General features: G+C 42.6%; 1 protein-coding gene across 1 annotated transcript in view; it reads left to right on the top strand.

Annotated features, from left to right (window-relative positions):
- Positions 1-2,775: 2,775 nt before the first annotated feature.
- Positions 2,776-17,017, top strand: part of EFCAB5 (EF-hand calcium binding domain 5) — a 45,253-nt gene continuing 31,011 nt past the window's right edge. The window contains exons 1-6 of the mRNA XM_040421787.1: positions 2,776-2,913; positions 6,228-6,764; positions 8,004-8,160; positions 8,932-8,995; positions 9,904-9,971; positions 14,578-14,733. Of these exons, the coding sequence (XP_040277721.1) occupies positions 6,259-6,764; positions 8,004-8,160; positions 8,932-8,995; positions 9,904-9,971; positions 14,578-14,733 (951 nt within the window). The 5' untranslated portion in view covers positions 2,776-2,913; positions 6,228-6,258. The remainder of the gene's footprint in view (positions 2,914-6,227; positions 6,765-8,003; positions 8,161-8,931; positions 8,996-9,903; positions 9,972-14,577; positions 14,734-17,017) is intronic.

The raw sequence follows: 17,017 nt of genomic DNA on the forward strand, positions 1-17,017 counted from the left end.
TGCATTCTGTATTCAGAGTGCTATTATTTTCCCTTATAACCATGTTATAAGGGTAAATAATAATGATCGGGTCCCCCTCCCGATCGTCACCTAGCAACCGTGCGTGAAAATCGCACCTCATCCGCACTTGCTTGCGGATGCTTGCGATTTTCATGCAACCCCATTCATTTCTATGGGACCTGCGTTAAGTGAAAAACGCACAAAGAGGAGCATGCTGCGATTTTCACGCAACGCACATGTAATGCGTGAAAATCACCGCTCGTGTGCACAGCCCCATAGAAATGAATGGGTCCGGATTCAGTGCGGGTGCAATGTGTTCAACTCACGCATCGCATCCGCGCGGAATACTCGCCCGTGTGAAAGGGGCCTTAAAGTGACACTGGTCAGATTTGCAAAAAATGGCCTGGTTCTTAAGGTGAAATAAGGCTGTGTCCTTAAGGGGTTAAGGACGAAATGCAAAACAGAAACCTTTAGGCTCCTTTCACACGGGCGAGTTTTCCGCGCGGGTGCAATGCGTGAGTTGAACGCATTGCACCCGCACTGAATCAGGACCGATTCATTTCTATGGGGCTGTTCACATGAGCGGTGATTTTCACGCATCACTTGTGCGTTGCGTGAAAATCGCAGCAAGCTCTATTTTGTGAGTTTTTCATGCAACGCAGGCCCCATAGAAGTGAATGGGGCTGCGTGAAAATCGCAAGCATCCGCAAGCAAGTGCGGATGCGGTGCGATTTTCACGCACGGTTGCTAGGAGACGATCAGGATGGGGACCCGATCTTTATTATTTTCCCTTATAACATGGTTATAAGGGAAAATAATAGCATTCTGAATACAGAATGCATAGTACAATAGGGCCGGAGGGGTTAAAAAAAAATAAAAAATTATTTAACTCACCTTAATCCACTTGCTCGTGCAGCTCGGCTTCTCTTCTGCCTTCTTTGCTGTGTACAGGAAAAGGACCTGTGGTGACATCACTCTGGTCATCACATGGTCCATCGCATGATCCATCACTATGGTAAAAGATCATGTGATGGACCATGTGATGACCGGAGTGACGTCACCACAGGTCCTTTTCCTGTACACAGCAAAGAAGAGAAGCCGGGCTGCGCGAGCAAGTGGATTAAGGTGAGTTAATTTATTTATTTTTTAACCCCTCCAGCGCTATTGTACTATGCATTCTGTATTAAGAATGCTATTATTTTCCCTTATAACCATGTTATAAGGGAAAATAATACAATCTACACAACCCCGATCCCAAACCCAAAGTTCTGTGAAGAAGTTCGGGTTTGGGTACCAAACATGCCGATTTTTCTCACGCGCGTGCAAAACGCATTACAATGTTTTGCACTCCCGCGGAAAAATTGCGCATGTTCCCGCAAGGCACCCGCACCTTTTCCCGCAATGCCCGTGTGAAACCAGCCTTAGAGGCATTCGGTTTTGATCCGTCTTAGGCCTCTTGCGCACGACCGTATGGCTTTTTCAGTATTTTGCGATCCACAAAAAAACAGACCTGCAAAAAATACGGATGACGTCCGTGTGCATTCAGTTTTTTGCGGAACGGAACAGCTGGCCCCTGATAGAACAGTACTATCCTTGTCCATTATGCGGATAATAATAGGACATGTTCTATCTTTAAACGGAACGGAAATACAGAAACGGAAGGCATACGGAGTATCTTCCGTTTTTTTCAGATCCATTGAAATGAATGGTTCCGTATATGGTCAATATATGGAATGCCAAAAACCGAACGTAAACGGAAAAAAAAATTGTTTGTGTGCAAGAGACCTTAGGCTACTTTTAGCGCTGGATCCGGAAGGGTTCAGCAAAATCGCTTCCGTTACTGATAATACAATCAGCATGCTGCGGTTTGCTCTCCCATATGAGAATGGAACGGAATGCATTTTGGAGGATTCTGTTCTGTTCAGTTCAGTTTTGTCCCCATCGACAATGAATGGGGACAAAACGGAAGCGTTTTTTTCCGGTATTGAGACCCTATGACTGGATCTCAATACCGGAAAATATTAATGCTAGTGTGAAAGTAGCCTAAATAGAGTTCCATGGGCACAAATAATGGTTCCATCTTGTTTCGTTATGTAAGACAGAAAAAAAAGTCCTGTCGACATTTTTTACGGCCTGTATTTACTGGCTGTTAAAAAAACAGCCATGTGAATAGCCCGACAGACTGCAATGGTTCTGAAAAGGCCCGTGTGATGCGGCCATTTTTCACTGGCTACACGGTGACATGTGTTGCGCGACTTCTTGTCGCACCAAAGTTGCACAACATTTTTTATAATGATAGTCTATGGTGTCGCACTGCGACATGTAAAATGTTGGATTTTTGTGCGACTGTCGCATTCGCAGCATGTCGTTACAAAAAATGACGTGTTACATTGGTGCGACATGAATGTCATGCGACACATGTCGCAAGGTAGTTGCACCCTTTTTGTCACGTGATTTATTGTTGCACGACACATGTTATCTTGTAACCCTAGCCTAAATGGCGAGTGAAGCTCATTAACATATCTAACCACACGCACTTCCCCTCCCCCTTTCCAAAACTGGAATGAGTGGTGTAAAAGCCCAAAAAGTCGAAAAGCCCTATTTTGCAACATTTTCAAGCCAGAATTCGGGAGGGCTCGATAAATCTCCCCGTGTGACGGCAGCCCAACGCCTTTAGTAACTTTGCAGGATAACGAGGCTTTGCAGGGTGTCTGTCACAGGTTGAGCAGGGAGGTCGCCCATTACTGACAGCAGCCACTTCCTGGTTCGTCGCTTAGCAACCGAGGCAAGCCAAACACAGAGGAGGCTGCAGGATCCTGGCTGACAGCGCAGGCCTTTCTATGGGGATAGCCTCTGTGGTATTATAGCAGTCTGCACTCCATATTATCTCCCTGCTCCACCTTCACTATACAGGTACTGCAAAAATCATCACTCTTCTATGTATGTATTTGCTTTTAAAGGGCGTCTGACACCAGGAAGGGGTTAACCATGAAAATTGTTTATCACCTACCCACAGGATAAGTGACAAACACTGGATTGGGTGTGGGGGGCCAGGGTTGACCGCTGGGACCCCTATGATTGGAAGAAGGCAGGGTCCCCTCTCTAATTTAAGTGGTAGTGCACCCTTTTATGAGACTGACGGTGCGCTGTCTATGTGGTCAGATACCCCACGATCCAATATTTATCACCGATCCTGTGCATTGGTGATAAATAGTTTTTGTGGGATAACCCCTTTAAGATTTATTAAAAACCTGTTAGGCTACATGCACACGGTTCCTATTACGCTCTGATTTTTTTTATGTTGAAAATCCGCAGCGTAGTACACTATCAGGTGAGTAGATGAAATGTTAATTGTGCGATTTGCAATGCAAAGGCTGAGATCTGGGGGCGAATACATGTCAGGATCTGTAAGTATTTGTTATGGAACCACTGTGTGCATGTACCCCCTAGGCCACCTGCACATGAACGCACGTAAGACCCGCACAAACCTTCGTGTGGATTTATGTGTGTTTCTGCAGCATATCCGCACCAAAATCCGTAATGTCTAATTGCAGTTTTTGGTGTAGATTTTATACCGTTTTGCCGCAGATGTCACCCTTCCATTGAAAAGTGTGAAATCCATAGCTAAAACCGCAAACATAACTGACATGATAATTAATTTGAAATCCACACAGAAGGTCAAGCCCTTGCCTGTGCCAAGAGCCAGTCTGAAATCAAATGCAGTCACCGGGAGCAGGCAGTTCCGAAAACAGCCCGATGAAGGCCCCTGGCGGCTGTTCTCAGAACTGCCTGCTCCTGGTGACCGCATTTGATTTCAGACCGGCCCCCGGCACAGGCACAGGTAAGGGTTTACCTGTGCATCGCCGGACGGGGGAGTCTACCTTACTAAAGATGGTAGCCCGCATGTGTTTGCTGGCGAACACTGCGAACTTACCCTCACTGGTGCTGTATTACGCTTCTATCTTAATTCAGCAGGACCTGCGCTGACGTCACCGCGCTCACCACTTGGTGAGTGGGATTACGTCATCAAAGGTCCTTTTGCAGGTGCTGAAAGAAGAAGAAAGAAGACGATGCCGGCTGCACGATGAAGTAGATAAGGTGAGTTAATTTTTTTTATTTTTTAACCCCTCAATCGACATTTTAGTAAGTATTCTGTATTAAGAATGCCATTATTTTCCCTTATGACCATGTTATAAGGGAAAATAATAAAATCTACATAACACCTGACCAAAACCCGAACTTCAGTGAAGAAGTCCAGGTCCGGGTCTGGGTACCACATCCAGTTTTTTATCACGCGCGTGCAAAACGCATTGCACCCTCGCGATAAAAACTGAACAACACAACGCAATTGCAGTCAAAACTGACTGAAATTGCGTGAGCACTCGTGCGGGTTTCCCGCAATGCACACGCGACACATCCGGAGCAAATCTATATCTAGATCATGCCATGTTTCTAAATAAATAAATAAAAAACACTACTGACCACAAAAATGCTAAAAAAAACTTAAAAAAAACTAAAATACTGTGGAGGGGATTTGTTAAAGTATATGTAGATCACTTGCAACAATTTTTTTGTGTGTGTTGGACACATTTTAACACATCCTTAGGCCTCTTGCAAATGAACGTATTTTATTTCCGTTTCCGTTCCGTGTTTGCGGTTTCCGTTTGCGGTTTGTATGCAAAACCATTCTTTTCAATGGTTCTGCAAAAAAAACTGAATGTACTCCGTGTGCATTCCATTTCCGTAATCCGTTCCGCTAAAAGGTAGAACTTGTCCTATTATTGTCCGCATAACGGACAAGGATAGGACTGTTCTATTAGGGGCCAGCTGTTCTGTTCCACAAAATACGGAATGCACACGGACGTCATCCATATTTTTTGCGGATACGTTTTTTGCGGACCCCAAAATACATACGGTCATGTGCAAGAGGCCTAAGAAAGGTTTAATAGGAGCGGTAAAATGTGCTAAATTTATTTACATCATGCACACTTTTGAAGCAAAATACATGTCAGTAGGGGATGTAACAAAAAGTCTAGTGGGTGTACCACATTGTGATAAATTTGGCATAATTTGTGCAATTCTATTGATAAATGAACACCAACATAGGAGATTCATCAATATCTAGTTATTCACATGCATTTTTAAGGCATATTAAAAACACACCATAGCTAGATCATGCTGCATTTTTTCCAAAATGCCACAGAACCCCAAAATTCTAATAAATAAATAAAATAGCGGCACACATATGGGGTCCTTTATCAAGCTGGTGTAAAGTAGAACTGGCCTAGTTGCCCATAGCAACCAATCAGATTCTACCTTTCATTTTGTAAAGGAGCTGTCAAAAATGAAAGGTGGAATCTGATTGGTTGCTATGGGCAACTAAGCCAGTTCTACTTTACACCAGTTTGATAAATAACCCCAATAGGTGTTTCCTCACATTTTTCTGCACTTGCGCTTTTTTTGTGGGGTTTTGTACCTGCTTTTTAGGTGCATTTTTTTGTGTGTGTTGTAAAAATGGCAGCTTCAGAAGATCTATGGGAAATATGAAACGCAGGACACAAAAGCATTTTTTTTTTTTTTTTTGCTATATGAATTTTTTTTTCATTAGGTGGCTTTTTGTCCTTTCCCCCCTAGCTTCTATTCTAATATGAAGCCTGCTGTGGTCTTTGGTGTTTTTCAAGCGCTTTCATATCATCAAGGAAAAACCGTCATGAAGAAAACAAAAAAAAACATGTTAAAAAATGTATGTGGTTATTTTGGAGGTTTTACAACCCCCCCTAAAACTGCCAGTGCCATATGCATGTGTGTATAGACCCTTAGAAAAAGACCACCACATGTGTCCAAGGACGATTCTCATATTGCTACTCGACTTTACTAAAATCGATGAGGCTGAGCTATAATAGCACGCACAACCTGTGGACATTGGTGGTGCTGTTTTTGGAAGACAGCTCGGCCATGTTTTTCAAACTCTAGGCAACAAAGAACACAGAGATGGTGTGCATCACATTTATTATGTGTTTTAGAAACATTTTATACCGCCCTCCACAGTTGTAAAGTGTGTCAAGTGGAGTTGTAAAAAATGCCAAATTTAGTAGGCGGTCACATCTGTAGGGGGTCACATCTTATATTTACTGCCTTCAGTAAGAATAGAATCCAGGCAGTTATTTTATTGTCTTTTAGGATAAACTGTGATCTAATACACATTTATTATATTGTTTACCCTACAGACCTAAAGAACTAAGGTTCAGTTGTGACTCCATGGAGAACCGTGATTCAGTGAGAAATGGCTTCACAGATATTTCGAAAGACAGTTGTTTCCATGCTGTTGAGACAGAGGCTGGATATAAAAAGATATTTACAGATAAAATGCAAGAAAGAGGATTAAAAGTGCAACAGAAAATACTGAACACCATAAAGATACAAAGAGAGCAGAGGGAGAAAGTGGAGAAAGAAGCACCGGCTGATGTGCTGGCGAGGGAGTGGTTCAGCCCGGACAAGTCTTCTGTAGACACAAGAACTTATCTTCTTGACCACGTGATGCCTTCAGTTGTGCACGGTGTTGAGTCCCTTCTCATGGAGCTGGAAAAGAAAAAGGTTCTCGAAGATGATTCTGTTAAGTTTGACCCAGTTAACTATCTTGGAGAGTTCCTTATGAGACAAAATCCTGACTTCTTTTCTGGCAAAGAGAAGTCGGCCTACGTTCGTGGCTTGGAGCAAGTAGTTGCTGATCTGAAAAACAATGTTTTTGATTTAGAATTCAACAGGTGAGAGCAAATATACATGTATGATGTGTTTTTCATATTTGCCGATATCTTCAATGTTTTCTTTTTTTATTAATCGTGGCCATACGATCTGAAAACTGTTACAGGTTCGTATGGGCATTTTTTTAACGGCCAGTGAATAGCAGCCATCAAAAAATAAAACGTGCCCTATTTTTGGTCGTTTTCACCCCATTGAAATGCATAGAACCTTTTGTAATGGCTGTTTAGACAAGAGTGCACCCGTCTAACAGCTGTTAAAAATGCGTACACCAAAAACCATTGAGGGGTTAAAATAATAAAAAAAATACCCTATCCACTTGCTCACAAGGGAACACTTGCTTCTTACTGCAGGCTTTAGGACCTGACACGCCAAGTATGGTGACGTCACATGATGTGATGGGAGTGCAGGTCCTGCTGCCTACAGTGAGGAGCAAGTGTTCCATCCATGTGCTGGTGGACAAGGTAAGTATTTTTTTTTTTTATTGGATCTGTGGACAGTACGAGGACTGGATGGTCATTATATATACTGGGGATAAAAGGAGGCCTAAAAAAAAAAAATATATATATATATATATATCGGCACTAAGAGGCCATTATTTATACTGAAGGGTATAATTATTCATACTGGGGAGCACTTTGGGGCCATTATATATACTGGGGGCACTATGAGACCATTATTCATTTTGGGGGGCACCATGTGGTCATTATTCATACTGGTGGCACTGTGGGGCCATTAATTATACTGAGGGGACACTATGGGGCTGTTATTCATACTGGGGGCACTGTGGGGGGCAATTGATGTCCAGGAGCACTGTGGGGGGGAAATATAATATTATGAGGGCACTGCAGGGGTTGACATGTAAAAAATAAATAAAAATCCAATGAACTACATCTATTTTTATTGGCATTTTTTTTTCACTGTCCTGTAAATGTAGCCTGAACTATCATGGCTGAGAGACAGAGCCCCGCTTTAAGATGTGACCCCACCAATTGGACCTTAATAGCATGCCCTGTCGATATATACCATTAATGTCCAGATCGGAATACTCCCTTAATGACATTTTGGTTTTGTATGAAGCTGTGCTTTACAACTGCAAACTATGCATCTCCCAGTATTGACCAAGTTGGATATTATTCACCTGGTCTACGCTTTACTCTGTTTTTGCTGTACTCCACTTCATTGATTTCTGATATTATAGATAATGCTTCATATAGTATTGGTCATGACTTTGTTGTTGGCAGGCTAGGTCAACTAAAAGAGGAACTGAAGGAGTACCAAGATAATAGATCACAAGTAGAAAGCATCCAGAGCCAGGTGATGGAGAAAAGGAAAGAAGCCTTGTCCTTGCAGTTTCAAGAATGGACCCTGGATGTTAGCGGCAGGATTCCACTTGCGCTGGTAAGTATATACAAGGATACATACAGTATGTATCTGTGTCACATAGTATAATTTCTCCCTTCCTCTTTAAATTGTGAATAAGGCTACTTTCACACCTGCGTTAGGTGCGGATCCGTCTGGTATCTGCACAGATGGATCCGCACCTATAAATGCAAACGCTGGTATCCGTTCAGTACGGCTCCGTCTGCATAACTTAGTAAAAAAAAAATCTAAGTCTGAGTGTAAGTCAAACGGATCCGTCCTGACTTACATTGAAAGTCAACGGGGGACGGATCCGTTTACAATTGCACCATATTTGTGTCAATGTAAACGGATCTGCCCCCATTGACTTACATTGTAAGTCAGGACGGATCCGTTTGGCTCCACGCCGCCAGGGGGACACCCAAACGCTGCATGCAGCGTTTTGGTGTCCACCTCCAGAGCGAAATGGAGGCGGAACAGAGCCAAACTGATGCATTCTGAACGGATCCGCATCCATTCAGAATGCATTGGGGCTAAACTGATCCGTTTGGGGCCGCTTGTGAGAGCCCTGAAACGGATCTCACAGGCGGACCCAGAAACGGCAGTGTGAAAGTAGCCTTAGGCATAATGCCAAGGCTTGGGGTGCACTTGTTACATAGGGAAAGTTGCAGAGATCTGCACAATGAAAATCTCAAACTGCATAGAGTTTTTTATGTTTAAAAAAGTTGTAATAGAGATCTTTATATGCTATTCCTTAAGGATATTATATTTTCTTCCTTAATTATTTCTTGTGTTCTACCTCAAATTTAGGTACAGAGTGCTTTAAAATCCTTTATTGAGCTCATCTCTCAATATGCATTGGATAACAAACCAGGTAAGATTCACTAACAGTAATTTTAAAGGGGTTATCCTGGTAAATATAATGATGACCTATCCTCAGGATAGGTCATCATTATAACATAGGCGGGCGTACGAGTCCGGGCACCCACAGTGATCAGCTGTTACAAGAAGCCGCCACGCTCACCGGAGCTTTGGTGAGCGCAGCTTGCTTCTGACAGCTTTCCAAGCACCGCACTGTAAATTGTTCTGTGGCTGAACTTGGTATTGCAGCTCATCCCCATTTACTTCAATGGGGCTGAGGTGCAACTTGGCCATGTGACCGATGTATGGTGATGTCACATGGCTTAGGAAGAGGCGGCAGCGCACACAGAGTGCACAACATCTTCTCACAGCTGGGAACCCCGCCAATCCGATATTGATGACCTATCCTGAGTATAGGTCATTATTATAATTTACCGGATAACCTCTTTAATATACTTCCTCAGTGACCATTATTTAAAGGGAACTTGTCACACTAAAAATCCAGTGCAATCTGCAGGTAGTATGTTACAGAGCAGAAGGAGCAGAGCAGATTGATATATAGTTTTATAGGAAAATAGAACTTGTAATTTATCAATGTAAATCTCTGCTCGTTTTATACTTGGGAGTCAAGTGGGCGGTCCTACTCAATGATTGTCTCCCCTACATAGTGCATATAGAGGTAGCTGTCAATCATTGAGTAGGACTGCCCACCGGACTCCCAAGTATAAGCCAAAAATGAGCAGGAATTTACATTAATAAATTACAAGATATACTGAAACTATACATCAATCTGCTCAACTCCTCCTGCTCTATAACATGCTGCCTGTAGATCGGACATGACAGGTTCCCTTTAACAAGAATGAATGATATACTGGCTTACACATATTTCTAATCAATCATAATAACTTTTTATTTTGGTAGCATACAGTAAAGACCTGGTGACTGCAGACACAATGGAGCAGAAGTTAAATGAGGAAGAATTTGTAGAGGTGAAAAAATAATCCAATCTGTCTGATTTCTTTTTGATATTCCATATACTATATACCGTAAAAGTGAACGAACAAAAGAGAAATCTAAATCCAATAATTATTTGGGGTGACCATCTTTTGCATTTAACACAGCATCAGTTTTAGGCACACTTTGCACACAGGTTTTGAAGGAAATAGGCAGACAGGTTGTTACAAACATCTTGGAGAACTAATCACACATCTTCCGTGGATGTAGGCTTGCTCAAATCCTTCTCCCTTTTCATGTAATCCCATACAGACTGGATTATGTTGAGATCAGGTCTCCGTGGGGGGCCATATTATCACTTCCAGGTCTTCTTGTTCTTCTTTACGCTGAAGACAGTTCTTAATGACATTGGCTGTATGTTTGGGGTCGTTTTCCTGCTGCAGAATATATTTGGAGCCAATCTGAAGCCTTCCTAATGGTATTGCATGATGGATAAGTATCTGGTTGTATTTCTCAGCATCAGGGGCATTTAGATCTCATAGGGCCCCATAGCAAAATGTAGTATTGGCCCCCTGCCCCACCTACTTTATTTTATTTTTTTATAAAATAGAAGAAATTTTAATTAAATACAAACTATCATTTATAAAGTTGCCTTTGACCTCACCCACTTTATCTGACTTTTATGTCAAAAAAGTGGAAGAGGTGCTTCACAAATATGGCACTCATTCTGAACAACATATTTCACAGGGGAGAGAAGTTTAGTGTTGGGCCTCTCCTCCCTCAGTCCCTGTAGCAGTCGCATGGTCTGCCTCTATTGCAGGTACGCCACTGCTCAGCACTAAGAAATGTGAGGACCATAGATGCAGTGGTCAGTCATGGAAACTTAGAGCAGGAGATGAAAGACACATCATGCTTGTTTCCCTTTGAAATCGGAAGATGTCCAGCAATGCCGTCAGCTCAGAACTGGCAGGATCCAGTGGGACCCAGTTTACCCGTTTACTGTTTAGAGAAGCCTGGCCAAAAGTGGTCCATATACAAAGCCAAGCTACTCCACTATATACAAAAACATAGGAACTGGGGCGCTGAAAAATGGCAGCAGGTGCTCTGGACTAATGAGTTAAAATTTGAAATATTTGGCTATAACAGAAGGCAGTTTGTTCACCGAAGGGCTGGACAGCGGTACAATAATGAGTTTCTGCAGGCAACAGTGAAGCATGGTGGAGGGTCCTTGCAAGTTTGCGTCTGCATTTCAGCAAATGGAGTTGGGAATTAGGTCAGGATTAATGGTGTCCTCAATGCTGAGATGTACAGGCAGATACTTATCCATCATGCAATACCATCAGGGAGGCATCTGATGGGCTCCACATTTATTCTGCAGCAGGACAACAACCCCAAACATACAGTTAATGTCATGAAGGACTATCTTCGATGTAAAGAAGAACAATGAGTCCTGGAAGTGATGATATGGCCCCCACAGAGCCCTGATCTCAACATCATTAGGTCTGTCTGGGATTACATGAAGAGACCAATGGATTTGAGCATGCCTACATCCACAGAAGAGTCTCAAAGTTCTCCAAGATGCTTGGAGCAACCTCCCTGCTGAGTTCCTTCAAAAACTGTGTGCAAGTATACCAAGAAGAACTGATGATGTTTTGAAGTGATTCAGATTTCTGTTTTGTTCATTCACTTTGCATTTTGTTAATTGATAAATATTAACATGTCTATTTTTGAAAGCATTCTTACTTTGCAGCATTTTTCCACACCTGCCTAAAACATTTGCACAGTACAGTATGTGCAACTTATTTACATGTTTTAAGACACTTAAAGTAAGTAAAACTTATTCATCTGCTGAGGTTCAGGCTATTAATGGCCTATCCTCAGGGTACAGCATCCATATTAGATTGCTGTGGGGGGGAATGTCTGACTCTTAGCATCTGTGCTGCCCAGCTGTTTTAGGAGGCACTGTGCTAAAGCTTCTTCATTGTTTAACTTGGTCAATTTACCGGATTTGCCCACCAAAGTACCAGAGGATTCACTGGTGGGCCCAGTCTAGGAAGCCATATTGGGCCCCAAATGTCCAGGATAGACAAAAAAAAAACATTAGGGGCTGCTTTTTGGAGCTAATGATTTGTCACGACAGTCTATTAGACTGTACTGCTGATCTACGGTTTGGGCCCAAGGAACCCCAGCCTGACACTGCCTGCATGCCATGTATTTCGCAGCAGCAGTAGTGCAGGGTACTGCAGTTTGTCCTATTCACTTGAATAGGCTGAAGTTGTCATATTGTGCAGTGCTGCTACTAAGTAGGTGACGGGCAGTAGACAGCCCCGCATCATTGGAACGCATGCTGTGATTGTTGGGGGTACTGAGAGTTGGACCTCGAATGATCTGATATTAATGCTCTACCATGGCATTCAATATCCTGAACCTGGCAAACCCCTTTCAGGGTAGGTTCAGATTTGGTGTAAAGGTAAAGCTGCAGTGTTTTAGCGTAGCAGCCAAGTGGATGAGATATGAAGACATCTTATCCTCATACTGCAGAAAAAACTGCTGGGTAAATTGCCCTGTGGTGCCGGGCATGTCAATTTCAGCTGTAGATTCACATCACATATTTCACCCTTTTCAATGCGGAGGATGAAATGCTCAGCAGAAATTCTGCCCCGTGTAGCCGGACCCCTTGAAAACAAAATTAGGTTTATAAGGAAGTCCTCCTGGAACTGTATGAACCATGTGGTGTACACGGACCATTCATACGACTTTGTCATGAGGCCTCAATCTTTATAAATGAATGTATCTTTCAAATGCGATGCCTCCTGGAGTCATTTGTTATACTTAATTCTTGAAGACTTATATTCTAACGCCTCAGGCATAGGACTGCGTCTGTATTGCGGTCTGCAAACTACGGACATCTGTGTAATCTGGAATTTTTCTCACTACCATTACTAGAAATTACTATTCCCGTCTCCAATACAGACAAGAATAGGACATATTCTATAATTTGCAAAACAGACACACAGATGTAGACAGTACACAGATGACATGTAGAAAAATCCAGCGCAGGTCAAAAAAACTATGGGTTCTTTATTGAAGATCCAAATCAATACATACGTGTGGGGACAAAGTCTCTGTTGCTCCTGTTAACGTGTTTCGGACATATTAAACCTCCTTAGTGATAACTGCTATGACTTCCATGTGCTGTCCATTTAGATTTTTTTGCAGACCCATAGAAATGAATAGGTCTGTGTGCAATGGATGCAAAATACGGTCGTGTGCATGAGGCCTATGGGTACGGCCACACATGCCATTTTCTTATGCAGTAAGAGGAAGCAGATTGAAATATAGTTTTGTGGGAAAAGATTCAGCAAAACTTATAATTTTAAACATTTAAATCTCTGCTCTTTTTGTCCAAACTTTAATCTGCGATGGATAGCATTAAGGCTTATTTCACGTGTCAGGAAATGGTGCACACGTGCTGTTTTCTCCATAGACAGCACACATATCCTTTGTTTTTAATGTGTTTATTCACACATCCTTGCTTTTCCACTACAATGGAGACGTATACTACTTTGGTCCCTGATGCAGACCAGACATTTACATGAAGTCTACGGGTCCATGAAAGCCACTGACACAACACGGATAGCATCAGTGTTCTCTCAGTGGTTTTCACTGACTATTGGTAGGTGATGCTCTGTAAATCCCTTTCTCAGCCTAGCAGTGTACGTGGAATACAAATGACACACACAGAGGGCAAAAAATTGGCACACAGACCAACAAAGGACCCTTCACAGACAACTTCACGGGTGAAACACTGACCGCATTGTCATGGTCATCATAATGGACACAGATGTGTAAAAAAAAAGGTCTTCGGGCTTATGCACACAACTGTGATCGGCCTCAGAGACATGGTCCGTGTGTCTGCCGGATCTCCCAGGCCGACCATGGCTCCACTGTACTAAACTGACTGTACTGTATCTTAGTGTTTCATGATGCAGTCAGATCATATCTGGTCACAGATCTCTTCTACTGAACTCAGTTCAGTACAGGAGATCCACCTTCAGATATGGTCATCTCAGGATAGGTCATCATTATCACATCAGCGGTGATCCGAGTCCCAGCACCCCTACCGATCAGCTGTTTCGTGGAGCCGCTGTGCTCATTGGAGCACTGGGGAGCACAGCTGGCTCCCGGCAGCTTTCCAAGCAGAGCATCTTACATAGTATAGCAGCAGTGCTTGGTCTTGCAGCTCATTCCCATTCACTTCTTTGGGGCTGAGCGGCAACTAGGCCATGTGTCACCGATGTATGGTGACATCACATGGCCTAGGAAGAGGCCGCGGCGTTCACTGAGTGCCCAACCTCTTCTAAACAGCTGATCAGCGGTTTTCCTGGATGTCGGACCACCAGCTATCTGATATTGATGACCGATCCTGAGGAATGAGGATAGGTCATCAATATCTATAACCAGATAACCCCTTTAAATCATTTCAAGTTTTACTGAATCTTCTCCCTCAACACTATATATCGATCTGCTCAGCATTTCCTGCACTATAACCTGCCGAATACACTGCATTTTGTGGTGTCAGGTTCAGGTATATCTAATGTATCATATACCAATACTATATTTTATTTTCTTTCTCCGCAGTATGTACATCCATTTATCAATCACCTCAGCACAGATTTATTCCAGGAATTCTTGCGCCACATGGCACAGTGTGCTGACATGTTCCGTGAGACCATTCGCCATGATATTTGGAGACAGAAGTTTTCTCATCTCTTCCTGGCATGTGATTCAGGAAAGGTAGGCTCAGTGTATTTTATGTATATACTTATTAAAAGGCTATGTACACCTTCGAAGGCATTTTTTTAATGATTGCATTTTACTCCTTTTTGGCTTAAATTATTTTTTTTACTTGGCCTTGATTAAAAATATTGAGCCGTTCTGTAACAAAGGGTTAACTGTTTTTCTGGCCATGTGACTGGTACTTTCACATTGTGCTGGTCATCTAATAAACCTTATCTCTAAACTACTGAGATGTCATAAACAGTTATTTAAGCCACATTCTTATAGTAAAATAGGAACTTTGCTATAATGAGTGTTTAGGAGGTCAGAGAGTAGAGATAAGGAGTACGTCAGCTCCTGGTCTGACGGAAAAGACAGAAAATCCAAAGAGTGCTACTAGAGCATCTCAGCTCTGTACAGAAAAAAGGACTCCATATTTTTAATAGAGACCAATTAAAAAAAATATTTTGGGCTCAAAATGACTACAATGCAGTAATAATAATAAAAAAATAGCCTTTAAAGCTCTGTTCACACACATGTTCTGGCTTCCATTCATAATGATGCAGTGCTGTACCAGATTTGTCATACAACTGATCCGAATGGCTATTGGAACTGCATTGACATTTACTAGGGTTCAGCATATTTCTGATGTGGTTTTCCATAGTTTACAGATCAAGAATAGCACTGCTTGAAGTGCCAGACCATGAGATCTACAGATTTGTCATGCATTGTTAGCATCTGCTGGTTCAATGTTAGGGTAGAGTTTTGTGGTAGTTTTTTTGAGCCAAAGCAATAGGTAGGTTGGAAGAGAATTGAAAAAGCGAAATGAAAGGCTCTTAAATCTCCTGTTGGTTGGACCCACAGGCTGCCACAAAACCTGTGTGTGAACCCACCTTAAAGCTGGCCATACATATTAGATGTATGTCGGCAAATGTTGGAGAAGAGAATGGTTCGGCATGTTGGATCACAACATGATGCCTAGCTTTAGGGCCCTTGGGCAGATTTCTACCCATTAATAAATGCCAACTCACTGTGCAGCATGTTGGTTGACTTTCATTAAGGCTGGGTTCACACTTGAGTGTTTTACAGCGCGTTCAAACGCGCTGTAAAACGCTCAACACATGAAAACCAATGCTTCCCTATGGCCCTGGTTCTCACTTGAGCGTTTTACAGCGCGTTTGAACGCGCTGAAAAACGCCCTACACTCAAACAAGTTCTTGAGCTTCTTTGGGGCGTTTTGACGCGCGTTAACTATTGCAAAAAACGCGCGACAAAAACGCGCGTTAAACGCGCATATCAAATACGCTCAGGTCTGAACCCAGCCTAAGTGCCATTTACATACATGGAGCAGCATGGTGGCTCAGTGGTTAGCACTGGTGCCTTGCAGCGTTGTGGTCTTAGGTTTGAATCCGACCATGGAAAACATCTGCATGGAGTTTGTATGTTCTCCCCATGTTGTGTGGGTTTCCTTTGGGTACTCCAGTTTCTTGAAAAAAATTCAAATAGGCAAATTGGCTTTCTACGACATTAACCCTTGTGTGCATTGGAGTCGAGCGCCTATATGGCAGCTACTGACTTCCTCAGCCACACAACTATCTCTGCGCTTTAAATCCCTGTAAGAAATGCTCATTACATACGAATTTGGGGACAAGAAGTTGTTAATACAATTTTATTTATTTGTTGGGAACACATCCCTCATTACACGGAGTGATATGCTGCCAACAAACAATAATTTTTCACGTCGGATAAAAGATGCAATGACCTGAACAAAAATTTGCTCGTTTGTCAGGTAATTGTCAGGCAGCATGTTTTCACAGGGCAACGATTGGAACTAGTGTCCTGATCAATGGCCTGTGTAAATGGGACCCTTAGGGCTGTTTCAGATTAGTTTGTCCAGTCCGGAAATAACGCCCAGTTTGTGAGCGTGATCCCCCATTTTTGACACTGCTCGTCTTGGAGGAGCGCACGGCATCATAATGATTTATAGTGTTGTGTGCCTCTGCATGACCTTCCATTTACAGGATCATACTGAAATAACGCTGTCACTATGATTCTGTAGAAATAAGGTCAAGCAGAGGCACATAGCATTACAAATTAGTATAATGCCATGTGCTCCTGCAAGACGAGCAGTGTCCAGAATGGAGGATCACGCTCACAAATGGAGTGTGATTTCCGGACTGCACACGCTCATCTGAAATAGCCCTTATACTTCTCCTCTCTTTTGTGTAAATTCTTGTGTTTTACTCAATCTTAGGCCTCAATCACATCTCCTCGATCACATTGCCGGATCCTCTACTTCACT

Source organism: Bufo bufo, chromosome 3 (genome assembly GCF_905171765.1).
Source record: "Bufo bufo chromosome 3, aBufBuf1.1, whole genome shotgun sequence".
NCBI lineage: Eukaryota > Metazoa > Chordata > Amphibia > Anura > Bufonidae > Bufo > Bufo bufo.